The sequence below is a fragment of the Ambystoma mexicanum genome, chromosome 1q (genome assembly GCF_040938575.1).
Source record: "Ambystoma mexicanum isolate Mex_15411 chromosome 1q, UKY_AmexF1_1, whole genome shotgun sequence".
Taxonomy (NCBI): Eukaryota; Metazoa; Chordata; class Amphibia; order Caudata; family Ambystomatidae; genus Ambystoma; species Ambystoma mexicanum.
The window spans coordinates 859,418,795-859,439,156 of NC_090922.1; the positions used below are offsets into that span (position 1 = coordinate 859,418,795).

Consider the following 20,362-nt stretch of genomic DNA (forward strand, 5'->3'; position numbering starts at 1 on the left):
CGCCCTAGTTCGACGCCCTTTTCGAGTTTCGAAAAACAAACTGTAATACTCCGCAGCTTCCACTAGATGTCGGCCTGTGCACAGCATGTGATCTAAGAAGATTCCACAAGCCTCAGAAATATATATATATATATTTTTTCTCTGTCTCTCTGTCTCTCTGTCTCTCTGTCTCTCAGGATAGCTCAGATGCAAAGTGTTTGTCTTCGAAGCAAAGCATAGTACCACAGGTTTGGATCCCAGTCTCGCACTTAGAAACTGGTCTCCGGTATTAAACGTGTTACAATTATAATTATTCCTGGCCCCTCCACTTCTTTTAAGGACAGGGATTGAACCACTAAGGAAGGCTAGCTTTAGTTCAATCACCGGTGGAGATTTACCTTTAAAAGAAGGCGACTCCCACTACTTCTTTGATTCACTCTGGAATAACACCAGAGAAGGATTCACTAGACCTCTTTTTGGAGTGCTGTACTTTTCCAAAGCCCTCAGCCACTTAGGCAAAGAAGGGGCATTCCAAGTCAGAGGAGAGCTATGCCCCCTACCCACTCCCAAGGCACAATTGGAGTGACATTTGCTGTGGCCAGGAAACTGCAATTCTGTATCAGAGTCTTCCAGGGCTGGGAGAGCACACTGACGCTGCCCTTGAGCCCCTGAATTGGGTCTCACAGCGCCTGGAGGACCAGATCTGTCAAGGAACCCTGTTCCGCTGCCTCAAAACCAGTCAGACGGCCATCAACGCCAACTCAACCCATTGACGCTGAGGGATCCCACCAGTTGTACTTTCTGGAATTACTCTGAACATTCGACTAATTGCTTGAACATAGAACCCAGTCAATTGTCCATTTGGGACCTAGAGACGGGTTAGGTCACGTGTGCACTTTTTATCAGCCTAATACACATCCTTTCTGTGATTAATAGTTTGCCTATCAAGCCTCTATTCGTATTCGGAGTGCTACATTCTGTTCTGTTTTTATTCTTCTCCACAGGGTTGGGCTTTGACAGCGTTTTCTAGATAGTTCTGTTGCCCATGGTGTGTTTGATTAAAGTATATATATTTTCATAGACCCTTGACTGACATTCCCTTTATTTTGGAGTGTATTACTGTGTTATTTGGATCACTACTGGATCAAATACACACCCCTTTAAAGAGCATAGCCTTCACTCAGCCCAGGTTACCACAAAAGGCAAAGGAGGTATAATCTCAACTGTGCCGGTTTTACCTTTAGAATGGCGTTGGTTCTTGGTTTGTACAAGTCTGAGGGATGAGAGCATTTTCGCCCCCACTCATTCTTGTACTCTTTCAGAGCAGAATCCAATTTGTCATATTAGCAACCTAGCCAGAAGACAACCATTCTGAGATGGTGGGCGGGATTAGGCCAACCCCAGAGAGCCGGCCCCCTGTGCATTTGAAAGACAGATTGGCCCCATTGTCAGGTGGCGTGGGGAGGTATTGGGGGGTCTATAAAACCTCAGATGAGGAGACTGGTGTCGTGGGTTGTTTGGTTGAGGTTACAGGCATTTGCATGTGCTGACAATTTGGTTGTATATGATGTGATGCTGTAGAGGAGCAGCTGAATGCCTCTGCAGGAAGTCCCACCCCCATCCTTCCCATATGCTGGAAGCCAGAAACTGCGACATGCACAGCACCAGTTATTGTGCCTATTCCACAGAGAGACTTCGAGAAAAGGTATCCATTGAGAAAATCCTATATGTTGTGTCCCCGTAGGGATGACAATCTCTTGGAGGAGATCCCCGAAGGAATATGAAGATGAAAGAGACGTTGGTGACGTCACAAGAAGCAAGCGTGATGCACTGAAAAGAGTGGCTGAAGAAGCAGATGTATAGACTTTATGGAATCTGATGACGAAATAAAAATTAAAAGATTAAAAAAACGAGAAACTTTCATATGCGGAATAAAGATTGTAGGTGTGAAGAGCACTGCAGAAAATGCAAGCAGTTTTATAACTGTACAGATGCAACGCAAGTAGACAAAGTGATCTTAAAGGCTAGCTATATGTAGTGAATAGAATACAGACGGTGCCACCATTATATAGAAGCTGGACACCGGTGTCACATGTTTAGTAAGCTCAGACCCACGTAGAAGGAAGGATCAAAAAGCTTTGTCGCAGCAACATGAAGCTAAGAGCATGGAAAGGCCTGGAAGAGCTGGTTGGCCTGGTGTCAAAGGAAGAAGTAACCAAGAACTGGTCATCTATCTTGAAGAACAGTAACCATGAGATGCTGAATCGTTTCGTGCTAAGGTACAAAGAAAGAACATTATGAGTGCCACGTTTGTTAATTAAAAGACAATCAAGTGCTGCAAAACAGGCTGGAATATGGTCTCATGTCACGTGAGCGAAGGATGGAACTAGAAGGTGGGCATGCTGCACTAGACTTGAGATAGCGTGTGCCTGTACGCCCTTTTATTCCCAGGAGCAAGGATACTATGCAAGGCCAAGTTCAAAGACAATCTGAATGGCAGAAGGCATGAGCAATGAGAGATGTTAGGCTAATTGGGTGGGGAGACATAGTCAAGGTCCACCCACTGACACATGGGGTACCAGTTTACGTGCTGCTAGTGAGCCGAATGTTCCAGAAGGATACAATTGTGCTAACCAATTTTAGAGGACCATATAAAGAAAGGCCATATATTTTGAGAGCCAATGACATACCATGTAGCTAATACCTGATGACGAGCACTTGCACTAGGGATGGGCATAAGTTGTCTACTTGACAGTAGAGACCCAATCACAACGCATCCCTATATAGACAGTATACTTAGATGTTCCCTTTGAGCGTATCATAACACCCTCTGGGTTTTACAGTTTGCCACATAGTATGACGTCACATATGATGGGTTTTGCTATATAAATGTTTTTTATTAAATGTTAAGGAGAAAACATGAGCGAACGTCCGCCAATGTCTGTTGTAACTCCCCGTTTTAGATAATTGATATTAAAACTGTCGGATGAGACTTTTTGCCAACTTCCTGAGTCGGTCTTCTTTGGTGTAAGAGTTATTCTGCATCCGATCCATGCATGATGTGTTACTGATTTAAGGACTCCCCGGGGTCAATGCAAATTGTGCTTCAGATATCCCTTGATGTGATGCTAGATTACTCTAAACAGGCGTTTTTTAAAGACACTACAAAGAGTAGAAAAAAAGACAATGGGCCTCAGGAGTATGCAAGAGCACTGATAATGTGCCGGTAATTCTGTTCAACGGCATGTGCCGGTGGGGGCCCGATTTACCTCCAGCGAAGAGCTGAAGGTAAGTCAGGATCCCACTGGCAAAAAACAGCCAGTAATACCCGCACTGGTATTACCGGTACAGGGAATGCCTGCTATACCCACATGGAGTCCTGTATGGGGATTAATTTACCCTTACTGGCACTTGAAATATGCTGGTAATTCCAGCAGACCAAATGCTGGCAACGGTAATTCCATCTGGTGGTATCCTGCCAAATTTACCTGCGGGATATCACCAGACTTGGAATGAGCCCCAATGAAATTTAACTGGAGAACAGGGAATGAGTCAGTAGAACAAGTTTGCTTATTTGTCTATTTGGGACTACATTTAAATACAAAGTTCAATGAGAAGCAAGTACATGAGAAATTCTTAAACAAGATGTTGCCTTTATTATCTGCCATGAAATGCTTTCATTGAGATCATGGTTGGTCTCCCTTTAATCAAGTAATTGGGGCATGTAACTTGAAGATTATATCTATGATTTTTTTTATGGTGTATACACATGTTTGGGGGGGGCAACAGAAACGTGGTTGAATAAAACAAAAGAATGAATTTGCTGCACAATACTGGGGTTAAGTGAGGGAACATCAAACAGCTTATTTGTCTTGAATTGACTCTTAGACCCTTGTTTACAATAGCATGAATCAAGAAGTTATACATCCAGATAAAAATGAAAAAGAATGAAGATAACTGCCATCTAATAGTATTATATTCAATAGTGAGGTAGTTTGAGATGGACCTAAAATATTTCTTGAATGATGCACAGTACCGTATTGAACGGAAGACACATGAAAGTGACAGTTGGAGAAATCAAAGAGAAGCCCTGCATACAGGATTGATGCACAAATAAATTGTTCTTAAATTAGGTCTAAAATATGATAGGCGGCAACCTTACACATTTTTATTCCAGGATAAAGAGCATACATCACTGTACATGCATTTTAGATGTCATTTATTAGTGACACTGGCCCACTTTACAAGACTGCCAGAAACCGCCTGGTGCTGCTGGCGAGTTACCAGCAGTCGCACCATACCATTACTTGTGCCAGACCCTGTGTTACTGATATCCCGGCGTTAAGTTCTCATTCCGTAACCACTGAAGCACCGGCGCCGTTGTTAACGTTTCTGGTGCTTCAGTGATTTTTCTGCTGGTAGGGGCCTGAGCAACTGGCAGGTCAAGCCTCCTGGTTGTTCACAGCCCCTACCGGCAGACTCGGAGTAACCTGGTCTGGAAAAAATGCCGGAGACAGTTGTACCAGATGTTTTACCAGCATTTTTCCAGACCGGGTTACTCGTAATGAGGCCAACTAGATGTAATGGGCCCTATAGGTAAAATCATAAAAGAGAGGGGGAAGTGAGAAGTACGCGAGAGTGAAGCCAACTAAGTGGCACTAAAACAATTATGGAATGTGAAAGGTTATTAGGCTGAAGCAATTGAGTCCATTTGTGACAAGAAGTTCAATGATTTTTCGGCCTCTCTCTGGACACATCTCATGAAGGCAAATAAAATAAAAAGTACTAAAGAAACTTTAATATTAGGGAATTAAACTATTCTAAAATTGAATGCAAGTATAAAGTGGATATTTATAAATGTATTTGTAAAGATGTTGAACTATTTGAGTGTTTTGAAATGTAATTCGGTGTAAGGTTTTATGTAAATCATAACACGCAAGTAAAATACCCAACTATAGTACAGCAAATAATACATGTATACTTTGCATGGATATAGTGCTAAAACATGCATATATTTACACAGCAAAGGAATGAAGGGGCTTCGTCAGGGTACATTATTTTTCAAGGCAAATTATTCAAATATTGATTTGCAGAATACAATATGAGATTTGTGTTAAAGTTTTACATATAGTGCAGGGTAATTATATTGCATTCTACTTCTCTTGGGTTCATCAATCCTACCAGTGCAGTACTTCAATGGTGGGTATTGAGTTCGTCATTCATCGTAAATTAAAAATAACATTTTCATCCCAAATTGAAAACAAACCTTGTCCAGTTAATGCAACATTTTTAAAGTTGTCCCTTACATTTATTCAATCCCTTCAAATGCATGCTGATGAGTATTATACACCATCATATTCGCTTATTACATGGGGGATGCTTCTTAACACTGGTTCGTCACTCAAATGGATTTCTTTGAGATCCACTAGCGGTCTACACAGGAATTAAAGACGTCTCCGAGTAGAAGTACTATACAACTCATTAACACTACAATGCTAACATTGAACCTTCAGGGCCCCAATTACCACCAAGGGCTTTGTTGGTGACAAAGGGCTAGCAATGCGCTATGTGGCTGTCACTGACGTCCATTCTGATTCACCTGAATTCTGATTCAGCTGGCAGCACAGAGTTGTTTAGTTCTGGGAGCCAAGGGCTTCAGTGATGGTAGGGGCCAAATTAACATTGCCCCATGAAAAACTTGATGGAAATCCATACAACTGCAACTATTTTTGAGCAGGTTGATCTTGCCTTCTGGTGAGCCCTCTTCCATTTCAACTAGAGGTGCATCTGTTCAGATTTGTCAGTATATGGGCTGGAACGCACCTCATCTACTCGCCAAAGGCAACCAGGGCTCCCCTCCAAAGCCAACTAGGAATGAAGGGTCAAAGAAACACACCCATCAAACAGCAGTTCATGAATCCATCTTGGGAACAAGGGGTACAACCTCAGGTGCCAGATTCAACCACGTGAGCCAATATATCTTTAGCTGTTTTCCCTCACCCTGATTTAGGCATTCCACCGGCTTCCGTAGAGTGTACAAGGTTCTTATGTAGTTAGTGTACAGTTAGCTATGCATATTCACGATGTGCAAAGGCTTCTGGTTCACATAACAAGGAATGCACCTGAGGGTTTCTTAGCCAGCCTACCACTGTAGCCTGCAGCATTACACTACTCCCAGCAGCCCTTGCAAAGCCCTTGAAACACAGACATCCTTCCCTCTGGAGAACACTTGCCAGTAGGGTCAGAGGTGGGGAGACCATGATAGGTCAGCTTCCCATGGTGGCATGAATTTTACACCTCACACACTCAGGAGATAGATCCAGTAATGTCAACGTTTCAGAGGTATCCTAAATGATGGTCAATGTTTTCAAGGAGTAGGGAGATGTTTGGAAGTGGGCCACAGGCTCTGGCCTCCACAACCGACATTTCACATAAATGAAGGTCCTTGGCATTTGGGCTAGGGTTGGTTATTTCAGATCTCAGGACCACCCACACTTCGGATGCCAAGAAAGACATCACGTATGCTGAATGGGGGAGGAATGCTTGCTTTAAGGGCCAGATTAGTAGAGTAATACCCAAAACCGTTAAGGTGCAGCGTCAGTCTATAAACATGTCTGAATTGAGGCTTACCAATTTGTTAATGAATATAAAAATTAGGTTTGTGTGAAAATCAAACAATTATGTAATTTACTCTTTTGAGTTCCAACAGTGACCAAATCCAACATTCATTAAATAATGTGGCACACGTATGAGAGAGAGAGAGAGAGAGAGAGAGAGAGAGAGAGAGAGAGAGAGAGAGAGAGAGAGAGAGAGAGAGAGAGAGATCCCTCTGATTAATTAAAGAAAGCACAACCTTTTACTTATTATAAAGAGAAAGGCTGTCTCTCAAGCAACCCAACATTCAGCATGCCAAGTTATTTTATGTAATTATTACTCAAAACAAGTTCAGTGGCGGGTCGAAAATGAACTAAGCTAAAAGATATGCGACATCCAGTTTCAAAAAGGTGTATATTTTTGCTTGTGAGAATAGAGATGCCTGTAAGTATGTCAGGCCGGGTACAGTTTATCTCGTTTCTGGGTTTTCATCTCACAGTCTTACCTGCACTTTTTTCAACGCTACTGGTACACGATCCAGCAAACATGTCGCTCTGTAAACTTCACTAAATTGGCCTCGACCAATCTTCTTCTCAATTTGAAAATTTCCTAAGGTATTGTAGCCCATGTCCGGTCGCAAAGCTTTCTGTAAACAAGAAAAAGCAGGCTGTTTTTTTGTTTTTAAGGTACATGCAACATTACAATTTCACAGTAGTAGTGCATCAATCATGCAAAGGAAATGACCTTCATTAAACACCCAAACCTGTGCACGCTACCGGGAGATTAGGTTGGAAAAGTTGCAAATGTGCAAAGCACGTTTTCGCAAGCGATAGGTAAATGGCCAAAGGAGCACAACATGAAGAAACATTCGATAGTGGTGAATGCACTGACCGTTCATGGGCAACAGGCAACAGACATTTTATAGGCATGGCATGACAGGGAGCAACACTGGACTCTTGAAAACGGAGCATTGGTGGAACAAAATAGGAGATACGGTCATGAAAGTACAAACGTGAAACATTTTGCAACTGAAGTACTATGATATGGCTAGTGCAAATCGGGCTGTAACGTGCCGCGGAAAACGACAAAATAGAAGCATTTGCACCACTGAGTCGCAGCACTTGTCCAACTAGGTTAATAGCACACATGTACATTTGGCCGTGCACAGCCAGACACCGGCATTTAGTACGGGCATACATTGTTTTCAATTGTCGTCAGTCATTAGACATGGTCGTAAATCACAGCTGCATTACATGAGATTCATTTAGGAACACTATTTTCAATTTAAACATTGGAACTGCATTCTCGTCTGCACGAAACCCTGACAAATATTAGCGTGAACAACTAAAGCAGTGTGACAACCGCATGCTGGGAGCAAAGTCTCACTAATTTGTTTTGGCATGCAGGTTTGTAATCACACATTTACATATGCAATGACCTACATTTGCATGTCAGATCAGACACTGTCTTGCTTTATTAAGGCTGGGCACCTCCCTCTGTGTGGCGGTCAGAGTGGCAAGAGAAGGCCAGAGGGTGGTGTTTTTTGGCAGTTGAAGGATGAACTGCCACCAAGGATTAGGCTGATGTGGCCTGAGCATTAGACACTTCATTAGAGGTAATCTGTTTAACAGTGGGCAGCGCATGTAAACTTCACAGCCCATTTGCAGCACCTTTTCCTCCCCCATGCCCTTTCATCAAAGGGCAGCACAGCTGACTGACAGCTTGTCTCATCTGCTCCTTTGCCCTGTCATACAATTTAGAGGTGGAGAGCTGACATGAGAAGCAACATAGCTGCACACCTCCCACAACCACTGGGTTTCCACTCAACATAATGTATGCAGAAACGAGCTCGTGGAGGACAGGGCTTTCCTTTCGTCTGAGAACATGTTATGTACATTTCAGAAATAATCACAATAAATAGCACCCCACCGAGCAATTCTGCGTACGAAAGAGAGCGAGAGCGAATAGCAGCTTTTATATGGCACTTCATAGCGGACACTTCCCGCATCTAAGCACTTAAATAATAGACGCTATAATTACCCAATGTATTAGTACCAGCGCATATATTTTTTTAAATTATATGCACACTTTGTATTTAACCTTCACTCTCACCATTCTGCAGAATTAAATGATATTGCTAGCATGTTTCTACATTAATATCACAGAGTAAGAAAATTAAACGGAAGGCAACTCCTCCAAAAGGCAAAATATCTACCATGGTGTAGAGGGGGATAGGGCCTCACCACCATGCACCCCATGGGGGGTTGGAGTCATGGTCCACCTGGACCATGTGGTCAGAAAATTGTATATTGTTTTATGATGAAATGTATATTGTTTACGAACATACACGTCCTTAGCACTTAAGGGGCGCTCTTGTAGAATTCCATACAATGTTTTTTTTTTATCCATGTGCTACATGGTTTTCGATAAACTCATTTTGAGACTAAGTGAATGAAATACAGACGCTGCGGATGCAGTATTTCTATGCAGGGCACCACAGGCGTCACGTGACATGGACACACGAACTGGGGCATTAAATAGGTATCGGTGGAAAAGTACTGGCATGTGGAATAAGGAAAATTGTGATTGTAATGCAAACGGGAGGTTTCTGGAAAGATCGCGGTCAAGTAAATGGTGTGGCAGAAACATCTGCAGTGACGACTGACATTGTGGGAAAGGAGAGACATTGTGATGGAACGGCCATCTGGAGAGGGAGGATAGCCTGTGCTTTTAGGATTTTCCTTCATATACAATGATGCAGGTAATTTGGTTTCAGAAAGGAGCGTTTTCTAATCAGAACCCCTTACAAAAAGCTCCATGACAAAAGCACGGTGCAATAATTGCTGTAACAGCCTCCTGGCATCTAAAGCAACTGCAGCAGAGCAGGTTCAAAGGTCATGTGTGCATTCCCGACAGCCACTGGAACACAAAGTGACAGCAGGTAAAAGTGACTTTTTAATCTTATGCAAATAATTCAGTCCCTTAATCAACTTGGTGGCATGTTAATCTTCCAACATAAGCCATGCCCGGTTGGGACATGGTGGCTGCTGCAGTCACACAATTATACAACCACAGCAATTTGATATTACACAGTGTCAGCCTTGTGAGTAGGGTCCACATATGAGAGGGTAATGTGTGTTATCCGTCTGGCCTGAATGCTTCCACAACTGCCATGTGGGACAATAGCCAGGAAGCTGCTTTCTTTGTTTCCACAGAGGAAGGTCAACACCTTCCATCGGGCACTGGAACCCTCCCCAGGAAAGTGCCTCGGTATCATTACTTTAAAGGCAGAACTGACTAGCAAAGCCATACTAATTCACACCAGGGCTGACTTCAAAAGGACTCCACGCCACCACTGTAGTCCATTTGAAGTCAGCAGACATGGGGAGGGGGCAGAGTTAGAGTATCCAGTGTAAAAAGGTACATTGAGGGATTCTACCATCTTGGTTTCTACGCGCCGCACTACACTCCCCATTCCATGCTCCCTATTTCCAGCAGCACAAGGCACTCCAGTTATGATGGCAGAAGACAAAGGGCTCTTGTTACAACAACATCCTTGATTGGACCTACTGCAGCAGGCTTGCTTTGAACCAATCCATTGTGACATTTTGCCTTTATTAGGAGGGGAAGCCCTTCTTTCCTGGATTCATCTTTGGACTGTCGAGACAAAAAAGATTCACTTGACCTTTGTTGGGAGTACAGTCGAAGCCAATGTCCTCTGCCAGGGAGGTGAAGTTAGAAGGCATGCAAGGCGAATGAGATCTCTTTCCCCTAACCATCCGAAGAGAACAGTGGGGTTGAAAGCTGTTGATCAAGGCCTCTCTGCTGGCTCAAATGGAACCAGAACTATTCCCCTGGAGGTCAAGGACCCCCTGAAGGTGCCAGACAACTTTGTGAGCAGAAGCTGAGAATTGAAGGAATTGCCAGACACTGGAGACCCTGGATTGGGCCTCTCAGCAACCCAGAAGTCTAGAAGTAGCTGGAATGCGGTTTCATCACCTTGTGACATCTTTGAGCCGGATCAAACATGTTTGGACTGTTGTACCAAAAGAGTACATGGAGGTATCCCTTTCCTGCTGTGCCTTTTTCACCTTTATGATTGCAATCACTGCTGATTTTGTAGTGGCGTGGGGTGCAGCAGGTGGTTTAGCCACTTCTCATCCCTGTACTCCTACAGAGTAGTAGTCATTCTGACACAGGAAGGCTACCTCTCTGAGACAGTGGACTATTGTACTGAGGGTCTGCTTACTACATTTCAGTTATGGGGCCATAACCTATAAAAGGTCTTGTGGGTGGGCCAGTTTGTTGCAGGACTGGTCGGATAGAGTGAACATGGAGTTATGTAAATTGTCTTGCAAGATAATAACTATTACTCAAATCTGGTTTGTGTGAGCTCTGTTTCTCCTACATTGCAAAACTTTGCAACATTTTTTGCAGGCACCATAATTACATGCATTCAAATGGGAGTTTCCGAGCATTTAAACATGCGTACGTGATTATTATCAAGATGAATGTAGTTTCTACAAGCAGCTGTAACTACAAATCTAATTCTACTAATTTATTAGTTATACCCAATGAACCTAAGAAGTAGGCACAGCAAAATATTCGCGCAAAAATAGTATTTGCTGAAATGAATTATTTCAAAATAATTACTTTTAGGCATGACCATTCAATGCATTGAAGGCAGCAGACTAGTATACAAATTCTACTTTATTTTTTTCTTTCGTTACTGCGCTGGAAATTATATTTGACTACATCCTCATTCCTGGAAGACTCTGGATGCACCTTCCTGGGTCTGCTGCGTGATCATCACATTTCTTTCTGAACTAAAACACACATAATTACTAACTACATTAATTAGAGCTAGCTGGTTCATTTTTGGTGAGCCTTGTTTCCATTTTTTGGCACAGGATGGAAATATGGAAATATGCAAATAGTAAGGTAATATGGCTATGCAGGTTTTCTTTTCTCTGAAATGTCGCTTAACAGTATTAAACTTCAGCAAATGTGCCTGTTCGTGTTTTGTTTTCTCCTAAATGTGCTTTAGCCGATACTAAACTTTGTAAATATGTTTTTTCTTTATGTTAAGCAGCAACACAAATTAGTGATACATTTGATTAATCAAATGAATATTACAGGCTAATAGTAGTTAAAAAAAGGAATTTCACAACTTCGTGTAGTGGTGAAGATGGGAACTTTGCTGAATTACAGTAAAACAAGAAAATTGCTTTCTGTGGGATTCAGGAAACCTCTACAATAAAAAGGAGTTTCAATGTACTGGAGAACGGTAGAGGGAAGAATAAAACATGAACAAGATGGTTCCATAGTTAGACATTTGGCCATTACTTCTTACCACATTACAAGAGATAAACTGGCTGAAAATTCCAAGAGCAGGTCTGTTATATTGTTTCTGAGGTTATGAGTGAGTTGACAAACATTTCAGCTATTGTGCATCAGCAGGATTGCAGATCTGGGTATTGGGGGGGGGCAAGGGGTGTGACGATACAATCAGCGTAAACAAGTAGCTTAAGTCTTGGGGATCTACAGCTCTAGATGCTCTGGATTCATATCATATGTGGAAAAAAAGCAAGCATAAGGATGGTCGATAAACATACAAACAGCAAAATATGATATGCCCATGATGCCACTTTTCCAATAACGCAAACATGAGATTTATATTTGGTCAAGTATTTACACACATATGTCACAGTAAAAATACCCACTATTTATGTGGCTGGGATGAAAAATATACCATTAGGCAATGACCAGCAATACCAGGTAAACAGCCTCACGAAATACATACGTTGACATGTGAGGGAGGGGGGGTGTGGGGGGAGAGATCAGTGAATGAGGGAAGGGGACCAGTGAAACAAGCAGCACTTCCAGTCATAGTGGAAGGGGAATATGCAAGAGGATGGGAGGGCAATGAATAAGGAAGGCTTCCCAGTGAAAATTGTAGCATCATCAATGAATGAAGGAGGGTGACTCCAGGAAGGAGGAAGTGTGATCACTTAATGTATATGGACGACTTGTCAACAAGGCAGATCGACCAGTGAGTGAGGCAAGGTCGAAGAAGGTGGCCAGTCAACCAGGTTGGATCTGTGACAGAGCAATCAGTAAGTTAGGCAGTATGACCAACTGGAATGGCCAACTGGCCAGTTAATGATGCAAGCTAACTAGTGATTGGACTTGCTACAGTCCAATTTCAATCAATGTGTGGTAAACTGCTCTAGCCTATAAGTTGAAAAAAGTTGTACTGTTAATAGGTGGTTCTGTGAACACGGTCTAAAAGCCAAAACTACTAGCATGGGAAGTGAGGAGGGCCACGGCCTGTGAGGGGTTGGCTTTTTACCCAATGCCATTAAGTTCCCTACCTGGTTCTGGGGACCACAACTTTGCAGACTCAGGGCCTAGGGTTAAGTGCTCAGCCCACACATCTGTGTTGAGAAAGCAGGACAAAAGTTCTCACCACAGCAGGCCTGGCTCAGCCCTTCAAACTGTCAAGGTTGAGCAATTGGGTAACAATAAATTAGATAAGTAAACTTATTAAAATCCTTTGAATGTAATCCAGATTGAATCACTATATTAAAACATGAAATCATGATATTATGATATCTAAAACTTTCTTTCTTTCCTTCTTTCTTTCTTTCTTTCTTTCATCCAATTCGGAGTAAATTATTTGCCAAGTAGAAGTAGAGTCAAACATCGGAGGTAGCTTTGGCTATGAATGTACTGTAAGTTTCCAATTTTGATATTAGAACATTAGCAGTTCCAAAGGTGATAAAACGAACAAAAACGTATATAATCATGCCACAGTTTCATTAGGATACTAGACCAAATCATTTATTTGTCAATAGAGGATGGGCAATTTACTGTGGAGAACCTCAAACGTGCAGTAAATATAATGTAAGAAGTACAATTTTAAGTTGTTTTGAAGTTGGAACTATGGTCTATAAAATATATTTTTATTCTGGGATAACACTGGAAGAGCTGTAGTTTAAGGACAGAAACCAAACAGATTACAGTATTGTTTTAACTATTGTGAGGGGTCAGAAGTAAGACTCGGACACAGTGGTGGCATCTTTGTGATCATACACTTATTATATGCAAAAGTGTATCTCCCCAATACTAATAACATAAATCTACTGTGCAAGGATGATATTTTCCTAAAGTAAAAACGTTACTTCTTGTTCCAAACAGAAAAACTTACCACTGTCTTGGGCAAAAAGTGACAGTCAAAGGAATGTTAAAAACTGTAGGATTTCAACGCTTGGGTCTTGGCCCTTCCACCTACGATACTTCTGGTAGTGTCTCTCTTCTTATAAGGCCCCTCAGGCCTATACTTGTCTCAGCAAAAATTCAATAGGCAGTTCACAAAATATCTTTCCCTGTGTTTCTTCTATTAAAGCGGCAACGAAAACAAAAAAAGAAATGTTCAAAACTGTAGGTTTCCAATCTCAGGGTCCTTTCCCCTAGGATCCTTCTTGTAGCGTTTCTTCTATTAGTCCTATCGACTAGGTGTATTCCCTTTGCCAAGTATAGGATTTCTTGCACTGCGTTTTCGCTCCTATTTTGGTTGTTATCTCAGACTTGCAATATATTTGCTTGGCTGGGTCCCAAACACTCAATATCCTGCCAAGCTTTTCATCCTTTGATGGACTGTCCCCCTTTGGGGGCGAGTTCCATACCCGTAATATTCACAGTTACTCGGTTTACTCTCCTGCCAAGTAACTGTTTCAACATATGCCATCTCTCTTTAGGTGTGGGTCCCAGACTCGCAATATTCAGTATAGTTCAGTTTAAATTCTCATATGGGTACCAGTCCCAGACTCGCAAAGTTAGGATTAAATTTTGCCTTTTGGACTTCAAATAAGTGTGCGTCCCAGATTTACATTTACTTCCCAGCGTCCCAGAACCCTTTTTTATGGCCTCTGCCTTCACCTCTTCATTCCTTCTGTGCCACTCGTGTAACTTGCGTACCCCTTTGCTTCCAGCTGGAAGGCATCAGAGTTTCCAGAGTGACGACAGCTTCTCTAGAGGCTACGGTCACATACCGAGCTTTGTTGCAGGTGGCAGCAGCTTCCCGGATGTCTGCTTCTTCTCAGTGGTGCGTACACTCTGCTGGGCACTTTGTCGGAGCTCAGGAGGCTCAGCGGATCAAGGCGGCAACGACACGAGCAGTCCTGGCTTCTGGGACCTTGCTTGTGTTCCACTTTTCCTCTGCTCTCAGCTTCCTTCAAGCTAGCTCTGGTCCTGCTGGATGCAGCTCAACTTGCCGTTTTCCTCCTCGGAAGATCATCTCTGCCGGACATCTCAGATCTGTCTCAGATTTAAACTCCTGCATTGGGAAAGGGAGTTGCTTTGGGCCAATCACGTTCATTGAAACACTAGAACGATCATTCTGCTTTTCGATAAGGATCCTTGGACTCCTAACCATCTTCTTCTTCCCAGTATATGTCAGAGTCAGATCAAATAGACTTTACATTTTTTAGGTTTCAAATTTTATCATCAGGTATATTAGAATTACTAACCTAACTAAAATACGTATTGACTTTGATAAAAGGAGGGAGGATTGTACATTGGAGAGAGGCTAAGTCGCTCTACTGCGGGGCATATTCCGTTATCTGAAGATAGAACTCCCTAATCGCGTAAGGGGGGTCCTCCCCATGTGATTGCACCTTGAAACACTTGTGTATAGGCACGTTATAAATGCCATATCATCTCATATCCTCCCTTGGTGCACCACCCCAGGGGGACTATTGTAGTGTGGACGCACTGCTCAGGCCCCATGGGAAAGGTTGCCGCCAAGGGGAGAAGGGACGACATCCTCACATTCACACTATTTGTACAATTACATTTTGTGAATGTATATTAATTTCGATATACTGTTATTATTGGTGAAAGTGGCCATTAAACTTGACTGACTGAATCATTGGTCCCAGGGCTGATCTCTGCATGGGAATGGTAAACTGCTGGTGGGTGGATGGGGATCTGAATCCCTCTGCAGCACCTCCATTCCACATGGTGAATAGCAGGCTCTACATTTTGTGGGACAATGTGCCTTCAGGATCACATGATTTTCAGATCTCAGCAGATCACAATCTTGTAGATGCCCAGGCAATCAGTAAGATTGTATGAATCTGCAGTCTTCTTAAAAATGTTAGTTAAACAGTCTCTCAAGATATAAATTTGCTAGATGTCAAAGTTTTGCATTTATTTTGCTGGTGGATGGATTCAAATCTTCTCATCCCAACTCAATGGATCAAATTTAAGATGCTATAAAATGTATCTTTATTGAACAAATATGGGCCAGATTAACAAAGATTCGGGCAACACAGATACAGTTTGTACCAGACACACACACACACACACACACACACACACATCCCATGGAATTGCACCACATTGAAGTCAGAATCGTTCTTGTGGGCGCACACACAAGGTTTGGGAGTGGCATCCCATTTGCTTAATGACTCAGGCTGCTCCCCCCCCTTATATGCCGCCGTCACATATTTTACAAGGATGAACACACCATTGAAGATTCCACGACATCCACTATGGGGGTGGAGGGTGTCCAGATTATAACTGCAAGAGCAATGGCATACAGAGGTTTCCTGGGACCTTCCTATGGCCATTCAAAGGAGGCCTCTCAGTGTGAGTGAGTGAGTGGCAGTGTGTGAGTTCCCATGCCACGAGTGACATGAACGCACAGGGCATGATTTGTTAATACCAGCTGTAGAGGAGCAGACGTCATCTCCAGTGCCCACCCCTTAACCTCCGCCATGCTGGAAGCAAAGCAGGGAGACTGTGCGTATCGAATATACCCTTGCACTGAAGTGGTGGAAGGATGTGGGCATACACCATTAGAAATAGAAGAGCTGTAAGTGTGAACAGATGAGAATAAAATGATGTCATAAAGGGAAGACACGATGACGCACAGAAACGATATAATAATACTTAAAGAATGAAGATATAATCCAAGCAACAAAGTAATCAAGAATAAAAAGATGAAGAAATCATTGATGCCCAAAATACAAATGAGATGAAGCTCAACGAATGTATATACGCAGAAATGCAAGGTAGCCGAGTTACATAGGACCTTGCTGCAGTAGAAACTATAATATGCGGAAAGCGGCCATGATGAAAAGATGGATGTTGGATTGTGCCAAAACAACCTCAGAGACAAACCAGCGCAGCAGATTAGAAACGCTGCAGAAAACAGCTTCATGCAAGACACAAAGAATATCTGTTTTACCAAGATTAGGGATGACACAGCAAGACATAATTGGAATGCACAACGGGGTGGGGGGGGTGCTGTTGCGCGGCTGGAAGATGGCCACTGCCTGAGAGAGCTCGCTCTCCGTGCCTTCATTGATCCTGTCACATCCTGCTCTATCATCCTACTAATGCGACGGGGGCAACAGCGCTGCACCTGAGAGATTGAGCGCTTCAACCTAATCCCTTTTCGGACACCCGTATGACCATTTCTGGGTTTGTATGGTGGCCGCGGCTTGGATCCCTGTGGCCTCTGTAGGGGAGGACTGGTCCAAGACGACCCCCCTCGCCTGCACTTTCTCCCCAGGTGAGGACTATGGCTCTCTTGGGCGTCTCCTCATGCCACCCAGGCCCAGGTGGTGGAGGGCTCACCCACTGGAGACATTGCCCGCACGTATTAATTGCCCACACGTATTAAAATTCAGCTAGGCCTAGACACCATTTTGTCTGGTAAAGATGGTGTGAGCTCAGCGCACTGTAGCGCGGCCCCCACCCTCGGAGGGTTTCAGTCATCCTTGTTGCCGCAGCACCCTGGTAGATCCGCTGCGAGCCCGTTCCCACGAACCAGAAGGATATGAGCTAGTGTAATACACTAACATTGTAACAGTTCACCTCCCGCAGTGTATCGTATCATCGCTCCCAGCATGACCCGGCCAGCAGGCCTAGGCAAAATGAAAGTAAAATGGTCGTCACAGGCCTGACAATCCTCGCATATCAATGTGTAGAATACTTGCAAAGGATGCTTTCCTCTCATAAAATCCCTGATATTATAAAAGCCCGTAAGATGTATGATTAAAAGAGATCATGCCCCCCATGGTATAAGCAATGATGAGCATATACCATTGCAGTTGGTTGCAAATAATAAAGGAACGCACCAGGAAGCTATTTGTTACGTGTACTACTGAGATACTTACACCCCATGGGCTCGCGCCATAACTGAACTAATGCTGCTAGAATACACGAGAAAACGAATGTAACCAGACTGTGGAACTCATGTGAAGAATGCGCAAGAAATACACTTGTTTTGTGTGTATGTCTAAGCTTCTTATGTGCCACCACCGTCACGTACCGTGGCGAGTCATTTCCTATGTATTCCACCAACCCGACTACTACCTCATTTACTGTATATATATATGCATATAATTAAATACTGTAGTTGACAAAACATAGTGTACGAATACGGTGTACAGACTGGGTATAATCGAGACACATCCAGCAAAGTTGAAATGCATGTTCTAAAAGGATTTGAATAAGTATTATAGAATGTTCAAATGTTTGATGTTTATACCTAACTCAGCAACACACGAGGGAGATACCTTTGTGAAATACTTGCAAGGCCATTCCCCCTCCCACCCTGTGAGGGCTGCCAAAGGCATGAGAGCAGAGACCGCGCCGCGCTGCTTTACCTCCCCCAACCAGACTGGAGCCGCTTCAAAGATTTGTAACCCCCTCTGTAGCACCCAAGGCCACCACCCGCCACCTGCATTATTTACAGCACAGCAGTAAACCTCTGCCTGAACATACGCGCCCCCTCGTAAACCTCACAACCCACCGGACCACCTCAGACTTATGGCCCTGTGCAATAAAGACACCCAACACTTTGACAACACACAGCGGAACATCCATAACAACTTCTAACAAGGCAGAAAGACATGTACCGCCCGTGCCAGGCCCTGAAGCTTAGCCCCTCGACCTATGGCCCCGGTCAACAGGACACTGGTAACCATGCCCTGACGTATTGCCTCCAGTCCCCTCACAAGGTGCATTCCTCCTGTGTTGCATTAACCTGTTGCATAACCTATTGTAAGATTTACTGAAGAAGATAATACTAAAAATGCTCGAATGACTGCGGTGTGCATGGCATAGGGCTAATAAGTCAGGAAGAGACATTCATCTCTGCCACCGGCCACGATGGCCCCACAACACCGCCTGGATGAACTCCGCCACCCGGCCAGGCCCAGCCCAACCCACGAGGCTGCCCAATGACGTCTTCCAGCCAAAGCCAATCACATCACAGCAGCACCTATAGTTAGTCGTCGCCACCCAATCCCCATGAATTTGTGCCCCCTATAGTGTGTAGGTTCTTATGACGTTTTTTGTAAATATATACGCCTGTTTTTGCTATTGTCAGACAGAGCGCTCTCGGAGTTTGCAGAGTTCTTTGCATGCCCTATTCTGATTGATAAACTCCCATTTACGCTCACCCGCACTCTGTCTTGACTTTATTCCCATTTTGGGAGAGTCCTTCATTGTCTCTCATTGCGGGGAGGATCGTGCTGTTTGGGGACGCTTGCCTTCAGTGGTGACCCCGATAGCGTGATTTTATTTCTTCCTAAACCCATTATAACCGTCCCCTTTTGGCACGAGAATCTCCGGTCGAAAAGGGATACGCACGGTGAGCCGGCTCCGGGAGGCTGCCCGCCAACGGCGACCGGTACACTAAGAAGTGCGCACTCAATAGAGAAAGGGTACGGGATCCCGATTGGAAAAAAATCCCCTTTGAGTGCCGCTCGCCGGAGCCGGGGCTGACTGTTGAGTTAACGGCGACACTGCCTGGACGGACCCAGTTTCGGAGACTATCGGTTCAAGACGGGCACGTGAGTACTGAGTGTGAGCGATTGTAAAGGGAGCAGGGAGAGAAGGGTAGGACAGGGAACGAGAAGGGGGTACGAAGATATACTAAGGATTACTCTAAAATTTCCTTTCTTTTTCTTTGCATATGGCCATTAGGATTACGAGGTGAATAAAGAGATAGAAGTGACGGGAACCTAGCTCCGAAAGGGGGTGGAAGGCGGCGCCGCATAGTGCTATATTGACTAGTGCTGGGAATATATGACGAAGTGAAATACAAGATAAAAGTGTTCAGCAAAAGGGGGCACTGAGAATATATTAGTGATCGCTACTACTTCTTTTTCTTTTTTCTTTAGGGGTAGGGGGAGAATAAAAACGGAATTAGCACAAACTTGGGAGAAAAGTAAGAGAACAAGGGTCCTACTAGAGGGGGGAGAGAAGGTTAAAACCTATAAATATATGCATATGCGCTAAGTAAGATAGACAGGGACAGCCGGCTAGGGAGGAAAGGGAGGGCAGCGTGAATGGTGTACGGAGTGTTACCAAGAGGTGTGTGCACCTCGTATGTGTCAAGGGACGACTTTGATGTTGCGAATGTGTAAAACGGCTATAAATGTATAATTGTCAAATGGTCATGGTAAGTATGACCGGATAAAAACTCTTTTGAAGCAACGCTGAGACAGTGACGTTAGTGGGTACCTTTTGATTTCCGGGTTGATAGTGTCAAAATAAATGATGGATTGCTCTTGTATGTATCCCCCGAAGAGAACAAAGTAGAAATTGTGTACAGACAGTTTTTGTATTGGGCAATTAAGGGAGGGAGAGCCCAACCGAGCATAACACTGGATGTGAAGTAGAATACGAAAAAACAATATCAATACTACAGTAACATTGGAGTTGCAGACATACAGAGACACATAAGCACTAGGAGGACACACAGAGA

The 20,362-nt window shown here is 43.6% G+C and overlaps 1 protein-coding gene across 1 annotated transcript in view; it reads right to left on the minus strand.

Moving 5' to 3' along the window:
• NEK7 (NIMA related kinase 7) overlaps positions 1-20,362 on the minus strand; it is a 1,199,876-nt gene that overhangs the window by 888,901 nt on the left and 290,613 nt on the right. Inside the window, exon 3 of the mRNA XM_069641506.1 lies at positions 7,079-7,219. Within this exon, the coding sequence (XP_069497607.1) occupies positions 7,079-7,219 (141 nt within the window). The remainder of the gene's footprint in view (positions 1-7,078; positions 7,220-20,362) is intronic.